This window comes from Oncorhynchus mykiss, chromosome 3 (genome assembly GCF_057628025.1).
Source record: "Oncorhynchus mykiss isolate SJ-2025 chromosome 3, ASM5762802v1, whole genome shotgun sequence".
Taxonomy (NCBI): domain Eukaryota; kingdom Metazoa; phylum Chordata; class Actinopteri; order Salmoniformes; family Salmonidae; genus Oncorhynchus; species Oncorhynchus mykiss.
The window spans coordinates 11608723-11632213 of NC_143024.1; the positions used below are offsets into that span (position 1 = coordinate 11608723).

At 41.6% G+C, this 23491-nt stretch overlaps 1 protein-coding gene across 4 annotated transcripts in view; it reads left to right on the forward strand.

The window, feature by feature from the left end:
- LOC149984352 (pleckstrin homology domain-containing family G member 4B-like) overlaps positions 1–23491 on the forward strand; it is a 132866-nt gene that overhangs the window by 72962 nt on the left and 36413 nt on the right. For all 4 annotated transcript variants that reach the window (XM_090220743.1, XM_090220744.1, XM_090220727.1 and 1 more), the window contains exons 4-10: positions 6323–6520; positions 7739–7862; positions 8613–8706; positions 16648–16737; positions 20182–20298; positions 22082–22180; positions 22867–23009. In XM_090220743.1, the coding sequence (XP_090076869.1) occupies positions 6323–6520; positions 7739–7862; positions 8613–8706; positions 16648–16737; positions 20182–20298; positions 22082–22180; positions 22867–23009 (865 nt within the window). The remainder of the gene's footprint in view (positions 1–6322; positions 6521–7738; positions 7863–8612; positions 8707–16647; positions 16738–20181; positions 20299–22081; positions 22181–22866; positions 23010–23491) is intronic.

Genomic DNA, 23491 nt, shown 5'->3' on the forward strand with positions numbered 1-23491 from the left:
AGCCACAGCCAGTCACACAGGAAGTACTACATTTAGTGCCTGAGGACAAAAGGGGGCTAGGCTGGGAAGGGAGAGGCTAAGCTTGGAGGGCCTATGATGGGAGGAGAGGGAACAGGCTGGAAGGGGAGGGGCAGGGAGATGTTTGGAGGGACTGGGAGGGGAGGCTATGCTGGGAAGGGAGAGGCAGGGAGGAGATAGGCTCGGAGGGGATGGGCTAGGCTCGGAGGGGAGGGGCAGGGAGATGTTTAGAGGGACTGGGAGGGGGGGCTATGCTGGGAAGGGAGAGGCAGGGAGGAGATAGGCTCGGAGGGGATGGGCTTAGAGGGGAGGGGCTGGGAGGACATAGGCTCGGAGGGGAGGGGCTCGGAGGGGATGGGCTAGGCTCAGAGGGGATGGGCTAGGCTCGGAGGGGAGGGGTTGGGCTAGGCTGGGAGGGGATGGGATGGGCTAGGCTCGGAGGGGATGGGCTAGGCTCGGAGGGGAGGGGAGGGGATGGGTTAGGCTCGGAGGGGAGGGGATGGGCTAGGCTCGGAGGGGATGGGCTAGGCTCGGAGGGGATGGGCTAGGCTCGGAGGGGAGGGGATGGGCTAGGCTCGGAGGGGATGGGCTAGGACAACACAAGGGGGCCAGTTAGAGGTGGTTGTAAACACACTACTCCTAGTCTCATACATGGTTCAGAGACACCCCATCTATACATTCTCTGTTTTCACACATTGACAACTTTGAAGACATATGAACAATGGCTTTTATGGTCAGGTTTTTATGTCCGGGCGTGGCCATATCCTTTGTTGCTTTACTTTCTACCAGGTATTAGATGACCCTGTGGAGGCTGCTGAGGGGAGGACGGCTCATAATAATGTCTGGAATGGAGTGTAATGGCTGTAATGGAGTGTAATGGAGTGTAATGTCTGGAATGGAGTGTAATGTCTGGAATGGAGTGTAATGGAGTGTAATGGCTGTAATGGAGTGTAATGGAGTGTAATGTCTGGAATGGAGTGTAATGTCTGGAATGGAGTGTAATGTCTGGAATGGAGTGTAATGGAGTGTAATGGCTGGAATGGAGTGTAATGGCTGGAATGGAGTGTAATGGAGTGTAATGGCTGGAATGGAGTGTAATGTCTGGAATGGAGTGTAATGGAGTGTAATGGCTGGAATGGAGTGTAATGTCTGGAATGGAGTGTAATGGCTGGAATGGAGTGTAATGTCTGGAATGGAGTGTAATGGCTGGAATGGAGTGTAATGGAGTGTAATGGCTGGAATGGAGTGTAATGTCTGGAATGGAGTGTAATGGCTGGAATGGAGTGTAATGTCTGGAATGGAGTGTAATGGCTGGAATGGAGTGTAATGTCTGGAATGGAGTGTAATGGCTGGAATGGAGTGTAATGGAGTGTAATGGCTGGAATGGAGTGTAATGGAGTGTAATGGCTGGAATGGAGTGTAATGGAGTGTAATGGCTGGAATGGAGTGTAATGGAGTGTAATGGCTGTAATGGAGTGTAATGGAGTGTAATGGCTGGAATGGAGTGTAATGGAGTGTAATGGAGTGTAATGTCTGGAATGGAGTGTAATGGAGTGTAATGGCTGGAATGGAGTGTAATGGAGTGTAATGGAGTGTAATGTCTGGAATGGAGTGTAATGGAGTGTAATGGCTGGAATGGAGTGTAATGTCTGGAATGGAGTGTAATGGCTGGAATGGAGGGTAATGGAGTGTAATGGCTGGAATGGAGTGTAATGACTGGAATGGAGTGTAATGGCTGGAATGGAGTGTAATGTCTGGAATGGAGTGTAATGGCTGGAATGGAGGGTAATGGAGTGTAATGGCTGGAATGGAGGGTAATGGAGTGTAATGGCTGGAATGGAGGGTAATGGAGTGTAATGTCTGGAATGGAGGGTAATGGAGTATAATGGCTGGAATGGAGTGTAATGTCTGGAATGGAGTGTAATGGCTGGAATGGAGGGTAATGGAGTGTAATGGCTGGAATGGAGTGTAATGACTGGAATGGAGTGTAATGGCTGGAATGGAGTGTAATGTCTGGAATGGAGTGTAATGGCTGGAATGGAGGGTAATGGAGTGTAATGGCTGGAATGGAGGGTAATGGAGTGTAATGGCTGGAATGGAGGGTAATGGAGTGTAATGGCTGGAATGGAGTGTAATGGCTGGAATGGAGTGTAATGGCTGGAATGGAGTGTAATGGCTGGAATGGAGGGTAATGGAGTGTAATGGCTGGAATGGAGGGTAATGGAGTGTAATGGCTGGAATGGAGGGTAATGGAGTGGAATGGCTGGAATGGAGTGTAATGGAATGTAATGGAGTGTAATGGCTGGAATGGAGTGTAATGGAGTGTAATGGCTGTAATGGAGTGTAATGGAGTGTAATGTCTGGAATGGAGTGTAATGTCTGGAATGGAGTGTAATGGAGTGTAATGGCTGTAATGGAGTGTAATGGAGTGTAATGTCTGGAATGGAGTGTAATGTCTGGAATGGAGTGTAATGTCTGGAATGGAGTGTAATGGAGTGTAATGGCTGGAATGGAGTGTAATGGCTGGAATGGAGTGTAATGGAGTGTAATGGCTGGAATGGAGTGTAATGTCTGGAATGGAGTGTAATGGAGTGTAATGGCTGGAATGGAGTGTAATGTCTGGAATGGAGTGTAATGGCTGGAATGGAGTGTAATGTCTGGAATGGAGTGTAATGGCTGGAATGGAGTGTAATGGAGTGTAATGGCTGGAATGGAGTGTAATGTCTGGAATGGAGTGTAATGGCTGGAATGGAGTGTAATGTCTGGAATGGAGTGTAATGGCTGGAATGGAGTGTAATGTCTGGAATGGAGTGTAATGGCTGGAATGGAGTGTAATGGAGTGTAATGGCTGGAATGGAGTGTAATGGAGTGTAATGGCTGGAATGGAGTGTAATGGAGTGTAATGGCTGGAATGGAGTGTAATGGAGTGTAATGGCTGTAATGGAGTGTAATGGAGTGTAATGGCTGGAATGGAGTGTAATGGAGTGTAATGGAGTGTAATGTCTGGAATGGAGTGTAATGGAGTGTAATGGCTGGAATGGAGTGTAATGGAGTGTAATGGAGTGTAATGTCTGGAATGGAGTGTAATGGAGTGTAATGGCTGGAATGGAGTGTAATGTCTGGAATGGAGTGTAATGGCTGGAATGGAGGGTAATGGAGTGTAATGGCTGGAATGGAGTGTAATGACTGGAATGGAGTGTAATGGCTGGAATGGAGTGTAATGTCTGGAATGGAGTGTAATGGCTGGAATGGAGGGTAATGGAGTGTAATGGCTGGAATGGAGGGTAATGGAGTGTAATGGCTGGAATGGAGGGTAATGGAGTGTAATGTCTGGAATGGAGGGTAATGGAGTATAATGGCTGGAATGGAGTGTAATGTCTGGAATGGAGTGTAATGGCTGGAATGGAGGGTAATGGAGTGTAATGGCTGGAATGGAGTGTAATGGCTGGAATGGAGTGTAATGTCTGGAATGGAGTGTAATGGCTGGAATGGAGGGTAATGGAGTGTAATGGCTGGAATGGAGGGTAATGGAGTGTAATGGCTGGAATGGAGGGTAATGGAGTGTAATGGCTGGAATGGAGTGTAATGGCTGGAATGGAGTGTAATGGCTGGAATGGAGTGTAATGGCTGGAATGGAGGGTAATGGAGTGTAATGGCTGGAATGGAGGGTAATGGAGTGTAATGGCTGGAATGGAGGGTAATGGAGTGGAATGGCTGGAATGGAGTGTAATGGAATGTAATGGAGTGTAATGGCTGGAATGGAGTGTAATGGAGTGTAATGGCTGTAATGGAGTGTAATGGAGTGTAATGGAGTGTAATGGCTGGAATGGAGTGTAATGGAGTGTAATGGCTGGAATGGAGTGTAATGGAGTGTAATGGAGTGTAATGGCTGTAATGGAGTGTAATGGAGTGTAATGGCTGGAATGGAGTGTAATGGCTGTAATGGTGTGTAATGGAGTGTAATGGCTGGAATGGAGTGTAATGGAGTGTAATGGCTGGAATGGAGTGTAATGGCTGTAATGGAGTGTAATGGAGTGTAATGGCTGGAATGGAGGGTAATGGAGTGTAATGGATGGAATGGAGTGTAATGGAGTGTAATGTCTGGAATGGAGTGTAATGGAGTGTAATGGAGTGTAATGGCTGTAATGGAGTGTAATGGAGTGTAATGGAGTGTAATGGCTGTAATGGAGTGTAATGGCTGGAATGGAGTGTAATGGAGTGTAATGGCTTTAATGGAGTGTAATGGCTGGAATGGAGTGTAATGGAGTGTAATGGCTGGAATGGAGTGTAATGGAGTGTAATGGCTGGAATGGGGTGAACACATTCTGTGTTTGATGCCATTCAATTCACTCCATTCCGGCCATTATTATGAGCCGTCCTCCCCTCAGCAGCCCCCTCTGCCTGAGTGGTCGGCGACCATCTTGAAGAGGACTATTCACAATTGAAACCATGAAAAACATTTTAAATACAATATGAACCCAGATCTGGGCTGTATATGCTGAGTGTGAGAGCTGCCAGCCTCGTAGCCAGCCTGTAGCCAGCCCCAGCCAGAGGGATAGGAGAAAGGGAGAACGTGTGTAAGCTATAACAGTGGTTGGTACCAGTCGGGAACGTCAGGAGCTACATTCCTGTTAGTGGGGCGTTGGGAGTCTGTCTGTGATCCAGAGTTTTATTTTATAGTAGCTGACAGACCTGGGTTCAAATACTATTTGAAATCATTTCACGTATTTTAGCTGGGCTTGACTGAGTTTGCCTAGTGCAAGGGAACCAGTAGAATAGTCCCCGCCCATCTGGCACTCCAGGCAGACTAAAGCAAATGCTAAAAGTATTTGAAAGATTTCAGTTAGTATTTGAACCCAGGCCTGGTATCAGTGAGTCAGACGGAACACCTGGTCTCTGCAGTGACTCAGTCTGGAAGAGCAGTCCCTGATTATACATCCCCCCCTCTCTATTTCGCTTTCTCTCTCTCCCTCTCTCTCTCCCTCTCTCTCTCTCTCTTTCTCTCTCTCTTCCTCTCTCTCTCTTCATCTCTCTCTCTCTCTCTCTCTCTCTCTCTCTCTCTCTCTCTCTCTCCTCTCTCTCTCTCTCTCTCTCTCTCCTCTCTCTCTCTCTCTCTCTCCCTCTCTCTCTCTTTCTCTCTCTCTTCCTCTCTCTTTCCCTCTCTCTCTCTCTCTCTCTCTCTCCTCTCTCCCTCTCTCCCTCTCTCTCTTCCTCTCTCTCTTCATCTCTCTCTCGCTCTCCCTCTCTCTCACCCCGCACTCTCCCCCTCTCTCCCTCTCGCTCTCTCCCCCTCTCGCTCTCTCCCCCTCTCTCCTCTCGCTCTCTCACTCTCTCTCCTCTCGCTCTCTCTCTCTCTCGATCCCTCACTTCCTTCCCTCATTCCTTCCCTCCCTCTATCTATCTACCCCTGTAGGTGTTTTTATATTTTTCTGGTTGATTCCTAATTAAAGTAGGTTGAATGATGTTTATAGTGGTTTTAGGTTTATGATGTAAGAGATGTACACATTGAGGTGAAATGATGACCTCTTTCTGTGGTCATTTTGTTGAACAATAAATAGAGTGATTATAATGAATCGGTATTCAGACAGGGGTTTTTATTCCACAGTTTGAACAATAGACACTAACATCAGCACAGGTGCTGAACTTATACCATTTTTAACAGAGGCATACTGTCTGAAATTATACCATTTTTAACAGCAGCATACTGTCTGAAATGATACCATTTCTAACAACAGCGTACTGTCTGAAATTATACCATTTTTAACAACAGCATACTGTCTGAAATGATACCATTTTTAACAGCAGCATACTGTCTGAAATGATACCATTTTTAACAACAGCATACTGTCTGAAATGATACCATTTTTAACAACAGCATACTGTCTGAAATGATACCATTTTTAACAACAGCATACTGTCTGAAATGATACCATTTTTAACAACAGCATACTGTCTGAAATGATACCATTTTTAACAGCAGCATACTGTCTGAAATGATACCATTTTTAACAACAGCATACTGTCTGAAATGATACCATTTTTAACAACAGCATACTGTCTGAAATGATACCATTTTTAACAACAGCATACTGTCTGAAATGATACCATTTTTAACAACAGCATACTGTCTGAAATGATACCATTTTTAACAGCAGCATACTGTCTGAAATGATACCATTTTTAACAGCGGCATACTGTCTGAAATGATACCATTTTTAACAGCAGCATACTGTCTGAAATGATACCATTTTTAACAGCGGCATACTGTCTGAAATTATACCATTTTTGTCTTGGTTCACTTTAGCGATCCATGAAGGTGGCATCAGCACTAACCCCATGCGGCACAGTCAGGCACAGTCACACCATCACCCCCCCAAACCTTCTAATGAAGTCCTCATCCAGCTGGCCCCAGCCCCAGGGTCACCCCCTAACTGTCACCTCCCCAACCTGGTGTCAGAGGTCAACCCAGAACTACTGGCCTCTGGGGCCATCATCTTACCTGGTAGGTGACACACACACACACACACACACACACACACACACACACACACACACACACACACACACTGACCTCTGGAGCCATCATCTTAAATGGTAGGTGACACACACACACACTGGCCTCTGGGGCCATCATACTGTATGAAGTGTTTACTCCCATGTGACATATGCAGTGTTTACTCCCATGTGACATATGAAGTGTTTACTCCCATGTGACATATGAAGTGTTTACTTCCATGTGACATATGAAGTGTTTACTCCCATGTGACATATGAAGTGTTTACCTTAATGTGACATATGAAGTGTTTACTCCCATGTGACATATGAAGTGTTTACCTTAATGTGACATATGAAGTGTTTACTTCCATGTGACAGATGAAGTGTTTACTGCCATGTGACATATGAAGTGTTTACTCCCATGTGACATATGAAGTGTTTACCTTAATGTGACATATGAAGTGTTTACCTTAATGTGACATGAAATGTTTACTCCCATGTGACATATGTAGTGTTTACTCCCATGTGACATATGAAGTGTTTACTCCCATGTGACATATGAAGTGTTTACCTTAATGTGACATATGAAGTGTTTACTCCCATGTGACATATGAAGTGTTTACCTTAATGTGACATATGAAGTGTTTACTCCCATGTGACATATGAAGTGTTTACCTTAATGTGACATATGAAGTGTTTACTCCCATGTGACATATGAAGTGTTTACTCCCATGTGACATATGTAGTGTTTACTGCCATGTGACATATGTAGTGTTTACTCCCATGTGACATATGAAGTGTTTACTCCCATGTGACACATGAAGTGTTTACTCCCATGTGACACATGAAGCTTGGGGCTCAGTAGGAGTGGGAATGTTCTATGTAGAATAATAGGAGCCTATTAAATGACTTAGACTGGATCAGATGTGTGTAAGAGGAGATGCCATCCTGAACTAAAGCAGTATGATGAGCTGTGCTGTGGGGCCTGGGATGACGACAAACACTTAACAACAGACAGGTCACTTTCTCTACGTCCCAAATAGCAACCTACAGTATTCCCTTTGTAGTGCACTACTTTTGAACAGGGCCCATAGGACTTTGGTCAAAATGTAGCGCACTACTTTATATAGAGATTAGGGTAACATTTGGGAAGCACCCATAAGGTCTACTTGACTATGAGTGAGCGCTGACCCCAGCCCCCCCCCCCCCCCCCTCTCTCTTCCAGGTAACAGAGACCTCAGCGGGCGGGCGGTGCTGCAGGTGTGCACGCGGGGGAGGGTGTGGGCTGGGGAGAGCTGCACGGCCAAAGACCTAACCTGTCTCCTGGGCTACTACTATTCAACACTCAGGTCAGTCAGTCAACCAGCCGCACTCAGGTTTCATCTGCTGAAACCCCCTCCAGGCTGTAGTTACTAGATGGTGTGCCTTTTAAGGGGGCATTCTGGGATTCAAACAATAACAAAGTAGGCACCCCAACACTTTTTGGGAAACAGCTGAGAAATGGGTCTGGAGCCACTAGTATAGTACTGTAGTAATGTTATAGTATAGCACTATAGTAATGTTATAGTATAGTACTGTAGTAATGCTATAGTATAGTACTGTAGTAATGGTATAGTATAGTACTGCAGTAATGTTATAGTATAGTACTGTAGTAATGCTATAGTATAGTACTGTGGTAATGTTATAGTGTAGTACTATAGTAGTGTTATAGTATAGTACTGTAGTAATGCTATAGTATAGTACTGTAGTAATGTTATAGTGTAGTACTATAGTAATGTTATAGTATAGTACTGTAGTAATGCTATAGTATAGTACTGTAGTAATGTTATAGTGTAGTACTATAGTAATGTTATAGTATAGTCCTGTTGTAATGCTTTAGTATAGTGCTATAGTAATGTTCTAGTATAGCGTAACCACTCTCATAATGGGGCTATACATATGAATATATTATTTAACCCTTATTTTACCAGGTAATTTGACTGAGAACACATTCTGATGGACAGCAACGACCTGTGGAATAGTTACAGGGGAGAGGAGAGATGACGCAAGGACTAACCATTTCACAAGATCACCCTGATGGGTTTTGTTTCTGGTTTCAGGAGCGAGAGGCGTGACCAAGGCCTTACGGTGCTAGTGGACACCAGGAGACAGCAGCCCAGTCCTGCTCTGTTCTCTTCTCTGTCTGGACTGCAGGTGAGAGCTTTCTAATGACAATAATATTACCTGCATCCCGAATGGAACCCTATTCTATCTACAGTGTAGTGCACTACTGTTGACCATAGGACCCATAGGGCTCTGGTCAAAAGTAGTGCACTATAATATAGGTATTAACATGCTATTTGGGACTCAATCATCTCTGTCTGAACTCCAGGTATGAGCTTTCAACGGAAAATAACATGTCATCACAACCACGTCCCACATGACCGATCCTCAGGCGGCTTCTTTACGTCCTCTGATTCTTAACAATGTTTTCATGGTGTTAAGAAATGTTCTTTCACTGTCACTACACTCTAGTATAGTACAATAGCAATGTTATAGTATAGTACTGCAGTAATGTTATAATATAGTACCGTAGTAATGTTGTAGTATAGTACTGCAGAAATGTTATAATATAGTACCGTGGTAATGTTATAGTATAGTACTGCAGTAATGCAATAGTATAGTACTGTAGTAATGTTGTAGTATAGTACTGCAGCAATGTTATAGTATAGTACTGTAGTGATGTTATAGCATGGTACTGTGGTAATGTTGTAGTATAGTACTGCAGAAATTATATTATAGTACTGTGGTAATGTTGTGGTATAGCACTGCAGTAATGTTATAGTATAGTACTGCGGTAATGATATAGTATAGTAGAATAGTGATGTTATAGTTTAGTACCGCAGCAATGTTATAGTATAGTACTGCAGTAATGTTATGGTATAGTACTGCAGTAATGTCAAAGTACAACATTGTGGTAATGGTATACTATAGTATCACAGTAATGTTATAGTATAGTACTGTAGTAATGGTATGGTATAGTACTGCAGTAATGTTAAAGTATAGTACTCTGGTAATGAGATAGTATAGCACTGCTGTAATGTTATAGTATAGTACTGTGGTAATGTTAAAATATAGTGCTGCAGTAATGTTATAGAATAGTACTGCCGGCATGTTAAAGTATAGTACTGTAGTAATGTTGTAGTACAGTACTATAGCAATGTTCTAGTATAGTACTATAGTAGTGTTCTAGCATAGTACAATGGTAATATTATAGTATAGTGCTATGGTAATGGTACAGTATAGTACTGCAGTAATGTTCTAGTATAGTGCTATAGTAATGTTCTAGTATAGTGCAATATTAATGTTCTAACATAGTACTATGGTAGTGTTATAGTATAGTAATGCGATAGTATAGTACTATAGTAACGCTATAGTATAGCACCATAGTAATGCCATAGTATAGTACTAAAGTAATGTTATGGTATAGTACCATAGTAATGTTATAGTACACTACTATAGTAATGTTATAGTATAGTACTATAGTAATGCTATAGTATAGTACCATAATAATGCTATAGTATAGTGCTAAAGTAATGCTATAGTATAGTGCTAAAGTAATGTTATAGTATAGTACCATGGTAATGTTATAGTACACTACTATAGTAATGTTATATTATAGCACTATAGTAATGTTACAGTATAGTACTATAGTAATGCTATAGATTAGTACTAAAGTAATGTTATAGTATAATACCATAGTCATGTTATAGTATAGTAATGTTATAGTATAGTACCATAGTAATGCTATAGTACACTACTATAGTAATGTTATATTATAGCACTATAGTAATGTTATAGTATAGTACTATAGTAATGTTATAGTGTAGTACCATAGTAATGTTATGGTATAGTACTATAGTAATGTTATAGTATAGTACCGTAGTAATGTAATGTTATAGTATAGTACCATAGTAATTGTATAGTGTAGTACTATAGTAATGGTATGGTATAGTACTATAGTAATGTTATAGTATATTACTATAGTAATGGTATAGTATAGTACTATAGCAATGTTATAGTATAGTACTATAGTAATGCTACGGTATAGTACCATAGTAATGCTATAGTATAGTACTATAGTAATGTTATAATATAGTACTATAGTAATGTAGTGTTATAGTATAGTACTATAGTACTGTTATAGTATAGTGCTATAGTAATGTACTGTTATAGTATAGTACTATAGTAATGTTATAGTATCGTACTATAGTAATGTTATAGTATAGGGCAATAGTGCTGTAGTAATGTTATAGTATAGCACTATAGTAATGCTATAGTATAGTACTGTCGAATGTTATAGTATAGTACTATAGTAATGCTGTGGTATGGTACTATTGTAATGTTATAGTATAGTACTATAGTAATGTTATAGTGTAGTACTATAGTAATGCTATGGTATAGTACTATAGTAATGCTATGGTATATTACTATAGTAATTGTATAGTGTAGTACTATAGTAATGGTATGGTATAGTACTATAGAAATGTTATAGTATAGTACTATAGGAATGTTATAGTATAGTACTGCAGTAATGTTACAGTATAGTACTGTAGTATTGTTATAGTATAGTACTATAGTACTGCTATAGTATAGTACATTAGTAATGCTATGGTATGGCACCATAGCATTGCTATAGTATAGTGCTATAGTGATGTTATAGTACTGTAGTAATGTCACAGTATAGTACTATAGTATTGCTATAGTATAGTGCTATAGTAATGTTATGGTATGGTACTATAGTAATGTTATAGTATAGTACTATAGTAATGCGATCGCATAGCACCGCAGTAATGGTTTAGTATAGTACTATAGTAATGTTATAGTATAGTGCTATATTAATGGTATGGTATAGTACTAAAGTAATGTTATAGTATAGCACCGTAGTAATGTAATATTATAGTATAGTATAGCACTACAGTAATGTTATAGTATAGTACCGCAGTAATGTTATAGTATAGTACGATAGTAATGTTATAGTATAGTACTATAGTAATGTTACAGTATATTACTATAGTAATGTTACAGTATAGTACCATAGTAATGTTATAGTATAGTACTATAGTAAAGTCACAGTATAGTACTATAGTAATGGTATAGTATAGTACTATAGTAATGCTATAGTATAGTGCTGTAGTAATGTTATAGTATAGTACAATAGTAATGTAATGTTATTGTATAGTACTATAGTAATGTTATGGTGTAGTACTATAGTCATGATATGGTATAGTACTATAGTAATGTTATAGTATAGTACTATAGTAATGCACTGTTATAATATAGTACCATAGTAATGGTATGGTATAGTAATATAGTAATGCTATAGTATAGTACTATAGTAACGTAATGTTATAGTATAGTGTTGTAGTAATGCTATAGTATAGTACTGCAGTAATGCTATAGTATGGTACTATAGTAATGTTATCGTATAGTACTATAGTAATGTAATGTTATAGTATAGTACTATAGTAATGTTATAGTATAGTACTATAGTAATGGTATGGTATAGTACTATAGTAATGCTATAGTATAGTACTATAGTAACGTAATGTTATAGTATAGTGCTGTAGTAATGCTATAGTATAGTACTGCAGTAATGCTATAGTATGGTACTATAGTAATGTTATAGTATAGTACTATAGTAATGTAATGTTATAGTATAGTACTATAGTAATGTTATAGTATAGTACTATAGTAATGTAATGTTATAGTATATTACCATAGTAATGGTACAGTATAGTACTATAGTGATGTTATAGTATAGTACTATAGCAACGTTATAGTATAGTACTATAGTAATGTTATAGTATAGTACTATAGTAATGTTATAGCATAGTACTATAGTGGCGTAATGTTATAGTATAGTACTATAGTAATGTAATGTTATAGTATAGTACTGTAGTGATGTTTTAGCATAGTACTGTAGTAATGTCACAGTATAGTACTATAGTATTGCTATAGTATAGTGCTATAGTAATGTTATGGTATGGTACTATAGTAATGTTATAGTATAGTACTATAGTAATGCGATCGCATAGCACCGCAGTAATGGTTTAGTATAGTACTATAGTAATGTTATAGTATAGTGCTATATTAATGGTATGGTATAGTACTAAAGTAATGTTATAGTATAGCACCGTAGTAATGTAATATTATAGTATAGTATAGTACTACAGTAATGTTATAGTATAGTACCGCAGTAATGGTATAGTATAGTACGATAGTAATGTTATAGTATAGTACTATAGTAATGTTACAGTATATTACTATAGTAATGTTACAGTATAGTACCATAGTAATGTTATAGTATAGTACTATAGTAAAGTCACAGTATAGTACTATAGTAATGGTATAGTATAGTACTATAGTAATGCTATAGTATAGTGCTGTAGTAATGTTATAGTATAGTACAATAGTAATGTAATGTTATTGTATAGTACTATAGTAATGTTATGGTGTAGTACTATAGTCATGATATGGTATAGTACTATAGTAATGTTATAGTATAGTACTATAGTAATGCACTGTTATAATATAGTACCATAGTAATGGTATGGTATAGTAATATAGTAATGCTATAGTATAGTACTATAGTAACGTAATGTTATAGTATAGTGTTGTAGTAATGCTATAGTATAGTACTGCAGTAATGCTATAGTATGGTACTATAGTAATGTTATCGTATAGTACTATAGTAATGTAATGTTATAGTATAGTACTATAGTAATGTTATAGTATAGTACTATAGTAATGGTATGGTATAGTACTATAGTAATGCTATAGTATAGTACTATAGTAACGTAATGTTATAGTATAGTGCTGTAGTAATGCTATAGTATAGTACTGCAGTAATGCTATAGTATGGTACTATAGTAATGTTATAGTATAGTACTATAGTAATGTAATGTTATAGTATAGTACTATAGTAATGTTATAGTATAGTACTATAGTAATGTAATGTTATAGTATATTACCATAGTAATGGTACAGTATAGTACTATAGTGATGTTATAGTATAGTACTATAGCAACGTTATAGTATAGTACTATAGTAATGTTATAGTATAGTACTATAGTAATGTTATAGCATAGTACTATAGTGGCGTAATGTTATAGTATAGTACTATAGTAATGTAATGTTATAGTATAGTACTGTAGTGATGTTTTAGCATAGTACTATAGTAATGTTATAGCATAGTGCTATAGTAATGTTATAGTATAGTACTATGGTAATGTAATGTTATAGTATAGTACCATGGTAATGTTATAGTATATTACTATAGTAATGTTATAGTATAGTACTGTAGTAATGCTATAGTATAGCGCTATAGTAATGTTATAGTATAGTACTATAGTAATGCTATAGTATTGTACTGTAGTTGGCACAGTACATATTTCTTTTTTACTACTGTTTTTCCGTCCCTTTCTTGGTCTGGAGAAGGTTGATTTCTGGAGAAGGTTGATTTCTGGAGAAGGTTGATTTCTGGAGAAGGTTGATTTCTGGAGAAGGTTGATTTCTGGAGAGGCACTTTGATTTCTGTGTAGTGACTTGGTCCATCACATTTCACATGCAGAAAGGCTGGGCTTCAGGGCTAGTGGGGAAGACCTGTTCTTACTTGTCTGTTCACACACACACACAGACATGCACACACTCCTTTGCCAAAAAAGCACTTGTCAAATTTGCGGTTTTACATGTAAGAAAACTCCAATGTTTGTAAAAAAAAGTAAATGTAAACAAACACTGTGTAGCCTCAAAACATGGTTACAACTATTTGGCATCATAGGTGGTCAGTCTTTGCATCCATAGCATAGTCTATGGATTTGAGAGTGGTTGCATTTCTCCAGACCCATCCCTCAACTTTTTACTGTGGCGGTGAGAACACTGTTAGTGATTAAATTAAAGATGGCCGCTTTAAGCACCTTTCATAGAGTTATAGTGTTATTATGTGGTGCAGTCCTTCAGTTAGAGTTACTTTAGAAGCAACACTTCTGAAGTTGAGAACAAAAGTATTAGTATTCCAAACAAAAATAATGATTTTGAAAACAAAACAAAAATCCCAAGGTATTGATAACAAAACTAAAACCCCAAGGTATTGATGACAAAACTAAAACCCCAAGGTATTGATAACAAAACTAAAACTCCAAGGTATTGATGTCAAAACTAAAACCCCAAGGTATTGATGGCAAAACAAAAACCCCAAGGTATTGATGGCAAAACTAAATATTGCAAGGAAATAATGTTTAAATGTGAGAGCAAATTAATTGTAAATGAAATCAAAACATTTTTGCAGTGAAACATTTGTTATGATAATGCAATTCAGTACAACGCCTCCCTCTTTCAATGCCATGTTCCCTCGCTTTCCTTATGTTACCCTGACCTCTCCTTATGTTATCCTGGCCTCACCTGGCCTCTCTTATGTTACCCTGGCCTCACCTTATGTTATCCTGGCCTCACCTGGCCTCTCCTTATGTTACCCTGGCCTCTCCTTATGTTATCCTGGCCTCACCTGGCCTCTCTTATGTTACCCTGGCCTCTCCTTATGTTACCCTGGCCTCACCTGGCCTCTCTTATGTTACCCTGGCCTCTCCTTATGTTATCCTGGCCTCACCTGGCCTCTCCTTATGTTACCCTGACCTCTCCTTATGTTACCCTGGCCTCTCTTATGTTACCCTGACCTCTCCTTATGTTACCCTGGCCTCTCCTTATGTTACCCTGGCCTCTCCTTATGTTAACCTGGCCTCTCCTTATGTTACCCTGGCCTCTCCTTATGTTAACCTGGCCTCTCCTTATGTTAACCTGGCCTCTCCTTATGTTACCCTGGCCTCTCCTTATGTTACCCTGGTCTCTCCTTATGTTACCCTGGTCCCTCCTTATGTTACCCTGGCCTCTCCTTATGTTAACATTGCCTCTCCTTATGTTAACCTGGCCTCTCCTTATGTTAACCTGGCCTCTCCTTATGTTAACATTGCCTCTCCTTATGTTAACCTGGCCTCTCCTTATGTTACCCTGGCCTCACCTGGCCTCTCCTTATGTTAACCTGGCCTCTCCTTATGTTACCTTGACCTCACCTGGCCTCTCCTTATGTTACCCTGGCCTCTCCTTATGTTACCCTGGCCTCTCCTTATGTTACCCTGGCCTCTCCTTATGTTAACCTGGCCTCTCCTTATGTTAACCTGGCCTCTCCTTATGTTACCCTGGCCTCTCCTTATGTTACCCTGGCCTCTCCTTATGTTACCCTGGCCTCACCTGGTCTCTCCTTATGTTAACCTGGCCTCTCCTTGTGTTAACCTGGCCTCTCCTTATGTTACCCTGGCCTCTCCTTATGTTAACCTGGCCTCTCCTTATGTTAACCTGGCCTCTCCTTATGTTACCCTGGCCTCTCCTTATGTTAACCTGGCCTCTCCTTATGTAACCTGTCCTCACCTGGCCTCTCCTTATGTTACCCTGGCCTCTCCTTATGTTACCCTGGCCTCTCCTTATGTTAACCTGGCCTCTCCTAATGTTACCCTGGCCTCTCCTAATGTTACCCTGGCCTCTCCTAATGTTGCCCTGGCCTCTCCTTATGTTACCCTGGCCTCTCCTTATGTTACCCTGGCCTCTCCTTATGTTACCCTGGCCTCTCCTTATGTTACCCTGGCCTCTCCTTATGTTACCCTGGCCTCTCCTTATGTTACCCTGGCCTTTTCCTTTCTTTGCCTTGTCACCAGCTGCAGGTTTTGTCCCATTCATTGTAGCAGTCCTGCTCGGTCCCTGGGCGTAGTTGGAAGTGGTGAAAAGTAATCTTGTGGAAAAGAGTTCAAACACATTTTTTCACGTGATTTGTTCACACGTGGTTCTGAAAACCACTTGTTTTTTTCACAGGATTTTTTTAAATTTGATTTTTTTTTTGTAAGGGCGCACACACACACACACACACACAAATACACACATGTACACATACAGTACACACACGGATGGTCCGCCAGCATCCAGCCTGCACACAACAGGCACATGAAGAGTTGTGATTTGATAATGATGATATATTGTGGCGTTTTAGTTCATGTAGCGCCCCCCTCCCAATAATGTACATGTCAATTTGTGTTGCTTTTCCCCCAGGCTTTATCACCAAATGCACTTTCCTCCGTCCTGCTACTTGTGGACAAGGAGACAACTATCAAGCCTGAAAGAGACGTTACTACTGTGCAGGTAAAGTATTAAATAATGACCCATTTGCTGTGATATTTGCATTGAGCGTTCTTGTCTAATTCAAGACTTCAAATCACATATCTTGAGAGTATTTCTTACATGCCCACGACAACCAGAATCCTAACATTTTCCACACGCAGTGATTAACACAATGTAACATCAGGAAGGATACAGCATTATCACAGGCGCCTCCTAGTCTATTCAGATACACCGAGGCTATTGTGTTGAGTCGTCGCTAGCAGCCTGTCAATGTCAGTTCCTTGACCTGAGTATGAGTCTGAGTGAGGCAGTACGTGTGTGTGCATGTGCGTGTGTGTTTAGTGTGTAGCGTGTCAGGTCATGGTGTGTTGTTGAGAGCTGGGGTATCTGTGCTATGTAGGTTTGCGTGAAGCTGCATGTCTGACTGTGGAAAATGTAATAATCTCTTCATCACCAGCCTACCTACCTACCTACCTACCACACACACACACACACACACACACACACACGTCTGTCCCACTGAAAACATACTGAAAACACCCACAACATCCATCACACAGACAGACACATCTAATGAGATCAGGGTTAAGGTCCAACATCCATCACACAGACAGACACATCTAATGAGATCAGGGTTAAGGTCCAACATCCATCACACAGACAGACACATCTAATGAGATCAGGGTTAAGGTCCAACATCCATCACACAGACAGACACATCTAATGAGATCAGGGTTTAGGTCCAACATCCATCACACAGACAGACACATCTAATGAGATCAGGGTTTAGGTCCAACATCCATCACACAGCCAGACACATCTAATGAGATCAGGGTTTAGGTCCAACATCCATCACACAGAAATACACATCTAATGAGATCAGGGTTTAGGTCCAACATCCATCACACAGAAAGACACATCTAATGAGATCAGGGTTTAGGTCCAACATCCATCACACAGCCAGACACATCTAATGAGATCAGGGTTTAGGTCCAACATCCATCACACAGACAGACACATCTAATGAGATCAGGGTTAAGGTCCAACATCCATCACACAGACAGACACATCTAATGAGATCAGGGTTAAGGTCCAACATCCATCACACAGACAGACACATCTAATGAGATCAGGGTTAAGGTCCAACATCCATCACACAGACAGACACATCTAATGAGATCAGGGTTTAGGTCCAACATCCATCACACAGCCAGACACATCTAATGAGATCAGGGTTTAGGTCCAACATCCATCACACAGAAAGACACATCTAATGAGATCAGGGTTTAGGTCCAACATCCATCACACAGCCAGACACATCTAATGAGATCAGGGTTTAGGTCCAACATCCATCACACAGACAGACACATCTAATGAGATCAGGGTTTAGGTCCAACATCCATCACACAGCCAGACACATCTAATGAGATCAGGGTTTAGGTCCAACATCCATCACACAGAAAGACACATCTAATGAGATCAGGGTTTAGGTCCAACATCCATCACACAGACAGACACATCTAATGAGATCAGGGTTTAGGTCCAACATCCATCACACAGCCAGACACATCTAATGAGATCAGGGTTTAGGTCCAACATCCATCACACAGCCAGACACATCTAATGAGATCAGGGTTTAGGTCCAACATCCATCACACAGACAGACACATCTAATGAGATCAGGGTTTAGGTCCAACATCCATCACACAGACAGACACATCTAATGAGATCAGGGTTTAGGTCCAACATCCATCACACAGAAAGACACATCTAATGAGATCAGGGTTTAGGTCCAACATCCATCACACAGAAAGACACATCTAATGAGATCAGGGTTTAGGTCCAACATCCATCACACAGACAGACACATCTAATGAGATCAGGGTTTAGGTTCAACATCCATCACACAGACAGACACATCTAATGAGATCAGGGTTTAGGTCCAACATCCATCACACAGACAGACACATCTAATGAGATCAGGGTTTAGGTCCAACATCCATCACACAGCCAGACACATCTAATGAGATCAGGGTTTAGGTCCAACATCCATCACACAGAAAGACACATCTAATGAGATCAGGGTTTAGGTCCAACATCCATCACACAGACAGACACATCTAATGAGATCAGGGTTTAGGTCCAACATCCATCACACAGCCAGACACATCTAATGAGATCAGGGTTTAGGTCCAACATCCATCACACAGCCAGACACATCTAATGAGATCAGGGTTTAGGTCCAACATCCATCACACAGACAGACACATCTAATGAGATCAGGGTTTAGGTCCAACATCCATCACACAGACAGACACATCTAATGAGATCAGGGTTTAGGTCCAACATCCATCACACAGACAGACACATCTAATGAGATCAGGGTTTAGGTCCAACATCCATCACACAGAAAGACACATCTAATGAGATCAGGGTTTAGGTCCAACATCCATCACACAGACAGACACATCTAATGAGATCAGGGTTTAGGTTCAACATCCATCACACAGACAGACACATCTAATGAGATCAGGGTTTAGGTCCAACATCCATCACACAGACAGACACATCTAATGAGATCAGGGTTAAGGTCCAACATCCATCACACAGTCAGACACATCTAATGAGATCAGGGTTTAGGTCCAACATCCATCACACAGAAAGACACATCTAATGAGATCAGGGTTTAGGTCCAACATCCATCACACAGACAGACACATCTAATGAGATCAGGGTTTAGGTCCAACATCCATCACACAGACAGACACATCTAATGAGATCAGGGTTTAGGTCCAACATCCATCACACATACAGACACATCTAATGAGATCAGGGTTTAGGTCCAACGTCCATCACACAGCCAGACACATCTAATGAGATCAGGGTTTAGGTCCAACATCCATCACACAGACAGACACATCTAATGAGATCAGGGTTTAGGTCCAACATCCATCACACAGCCAGACACATCTAATGAGATCAGGGTTTAGGTCCAACGTTGAGTTAAGTGATTATCTCAGGAATTCCTCCATAGGTTTCTACAGTAGAGTTCAACAAATGTCTCATCCTATTGAAACTACATGACACGTGGATAAAAGGATGTGATTGGTTAGTTGTCTTGATGAAACCTGCACCATAGCGATGTATATTACAGATCATTCTGTCTCTCATGATGATTTTTCTTAGTTATATTTCTTTACTTACATCATCAAGGTTACCTGTCATTTTATATTATATAGTAGATAGTTGTTTTTTCTTTGGTGGAAGTTATATCTGATATCTGTAGCAAGGTACGATGTGAGAGCTTTAGTTTCCTTATTGGAAAAGCATTGAAGATAATTGATATTGGAATAGGAATTTCAGTTTACTTCCTGAGTCGACTGGGATTGACTCCAACCCTGTTACTCACAGGCCCCACCCTGGTGGGGAGTTACAGTGAGCTTGTGTCCCTCTGTCCCCATGCAGACGGAGCTCCTGACGTCCCTGAAGGCTCTGTTGAAGCACATAGACTCCAGTCAGCTCACTAGAGACCTGGACGGAACATTCCCCTACGACCACGATCACTGGGTCGCCTTCAGACAGGTAGGATCACATCTCCACGGTTACAGTTGTCTCAAATGGCACCCTGTTAGCTATGCAGTGCACTGCGTTTGACCAGGGCCCACAGGTCCCTGGTCAAAAGTAATGCACTTTATACAACAGGTGGGTCTAATCCTGGATGCTGATTGGTTAAAATCGCATTCCAGCCGGTGTCTATTCCACAAGTTACCCCCGGCTAAATCTATAAAGTTAAAATGCCTATTTACTCTGTTCCATCTGACTGCTGAATCCACTGTCTCAACAGCCCAGCCAGGTAATTTATAAACTTGATCTCCACTATAAAAAGCATCTAGACATTATCTACCATTTCTTTTAGACTAACATTTAGTTTTCAACAGCAGAGATTTGTATAAACCTTTCTGTCTGTCTCTCTGACATTTGCAACATTGTTTCAATATTCAAATTCGATCTCCAGCTGTCCCATAGTAATGAAGGAGTCGGGACCAGACAGACAGACAGACAGACAGACAGACAGACAGACAGACTAACACTAACACCAACCGCTCCAATATATCCTCCAATCACCGGCTTCAAGGGCATTATCACTTAAATGGTCTGGTATTCCCTGATCTCAACACTGTCTCTCTCTCTCTCTCTCTCTCTCTCTCTCTCTCTCTCTCTCTCTCTCTCTCTTTCGCTCTCTCTGCCCTCTCTCATTCTCTCTCTCTCTCTCTCTCTCTGTCCCTCGCTCCCTCTCTCGCTCTCTTTCGCTCTCTCTGCTCTCTCTCATTCTCTCTCTCTCTTATTCTCTCTCTTGCTCTCTCTCTCATTCTCTCTCTCTCTGCTCTCTCATTCTCTCTCTCTCTTTCTCTCTCTTGCTCTCTCTCTCATTCTCTCTCTCTCATTCTCTCTCGCTCTCTCTCTCATTCTCTCTCGCTCACACTCTCATTCACTCTCGCTCTCTTTCGCTTTCTCGCTCTCTCTCGTTCTCTCTCGCTCTCTCTCGTTCTCTCTCGCTCTCTCTCTCTCATTCTATCTCTCTCTCTCTCTCACTCTCTCTCTCATTCCCTCTCTCTCTCGCCTTCTCTCTCATTCTCTCTCGCTCTCTCATTCTCTCTCGCTCTCTCATTCTCTTTCACTCTCTCTCTCATTCCCTCTCTCTCTCACTCTCTCTCTCGCTCTCTTTCGCTCTCTTTCGCTCTCTCTGCCCTCATTCTCTCTCTCTCTGTCCCTCGCTCTCTCTCTCGCTCTCTTTCGCTCTCTCTGCCCTCTCTCATTCTCTCTCTCTTATTCTCTCTCTTGCTCTCTCTCTCTTTCTCGCTCTCTTTCTCATTCTCTCTCTCTCACACTCTCTCACTCTCTCTCTCTCACTCTCTCATTCTCTCTCTCTCGCTCTCTCTGCTCTCTCTCATTCTCTCTCTCTCTTTCTCTCTCTCTCTCATTCCCTTTCGCTCTCTCTCTCTCACTCTCTCTCTCACTCTCTCTCATTCTCTCTCTCTCACACTCTCATTCTCTCTCACTCTCTCTCGCTTTCTCGCCCTCTCTCGTTCTGTCTCGCTCTCTCTCTCATTCTCTCTCTCTCTCTCTCATTCCCTCTCTCTCTCTCTCTCGCTCTCTCTCTCATTCTCTCTCGCTCTCTCATTCTCTCTCTCTCTCATTCCCTCTCTCATTCCCTCTCTCTCTCTCTCTCTCTCTCTCTCTCTCATTCTCTCTCTCTCTCTCTCTCTCTCTCTCTCTCTCATTCCCTCTCTCTCTCGTTCTCTCGTTCTCTCTCGCTCTCTCTCCCTCTCTCTCTCTCTCTCTCTCTCTTCATCCCTTCTGTTAGAAAATTGAGCCGTTTGCCAGCAGTTGCAGCGTGGCTCTCTCCTCCCTCCAATCTTCTATCTCTACGTTGAGCAGCACCAGCAACCTGGACAGCACCAAGGTGTGTGTGTGTGTGTGTGTGTGTGTGTGTGTGTGTGTGTGTGTGTGTGTGTGTGTGTGTGTGTGTGTGTGTGTGTGTGTGTGTGTGTAGTCTAGTGGTTAGAGTGTTGGGTCAGTAAGTGACAGGTTGCTAGTTTGAATCCCTGTGCCGACAAGGTGAAAGTTATCTGCCCTTGAACAAGGCACTTAACCCTAATTGCTCCTGGGTCGTCGTCAATAATGGCTGATCCCTAGCCGTGACCCCACTCTCCGAGGGTGCCTCAGGGGGAGTGGGATACATGGCAGCAGTTCCTGGCCATAACTAAAGCTCGTGGTGTGTGTGTGTAAAACCGTGGTGTGTGTGTGTAACACCGTGGTGTGTGTGTGTGTGTGTGTGTGTGTGTATGTGTGTGTGTAACACCGTGGTGTGTGTGTGTAACACCGTGGTGTGTGTGTGTGTGTGTGTGTGTGTGTGTGTAACACTGTGGTGTGTGTGTGTGTAACACCGTGGTGTGTGTGTGTAACACCGTGGTGTGTGTGTGTGTGTAACACCGTGGTGTGTGTGTGTGTGTCTAACACCGTGGTGTGTGTGTGTGTGTGTAACACCGTGGTGTGTGTGTGTGTGTAACACCGTGGTGTGTGTGTGTAACACCGTGGTGTGTGTGTGTGTGTGTGTAACACCGTGGTGTGTGTGTGTGTCTGGTTCAGGAGGTATCTGAGGTGCTGGAGCAGCAGAGGTCTCTGATGAAGTGTGTGTTGGAGGACACCCGTCTGAACAGACTGAGGCTGGAGGGAGGAACAGTCCTGGCCCGGATCAGGAAGGACGAGGCCTGTGAGAATGACAACTACAGGTACTGCTGGGAGAGGGTCTGCATAACCAGAACTTACTATTGGATCAGATGTAGTGCACTATATAGGGAAGAGTGTGCCAAATGTAGTGCACTATATAGGGAAGAGTGTGCCAAATGTAGTGCACTATATAGGGAAGAGTGTGCCAAATGTAGTGCACTATATAGGGAAGAGTGTGCCAAATGTAGTGCACTATATAGGGAAGAGTGTGCCAAATGTAGTGCACTATATAGGGAAGAGTGTGCCAAATGTAGTGCACTATATAGGGAAGAGTGTGCCAAATGTAGTGCACTATATAGGGAAGAGTGTGCCAAATGTAGTGCACTATATAGGGAAGAGTGTGCCAAATGTAGTGCACTATATAGGGAAGAGTGTGCCATTTGAGACACATCAGAGTTCAATCCAAAGATCAGAATGTTGGTCGTATTAAACCTCTGTAGAGATCATGTATAACTCCTTTATGAAGCATTCAGACAGTGGTGCG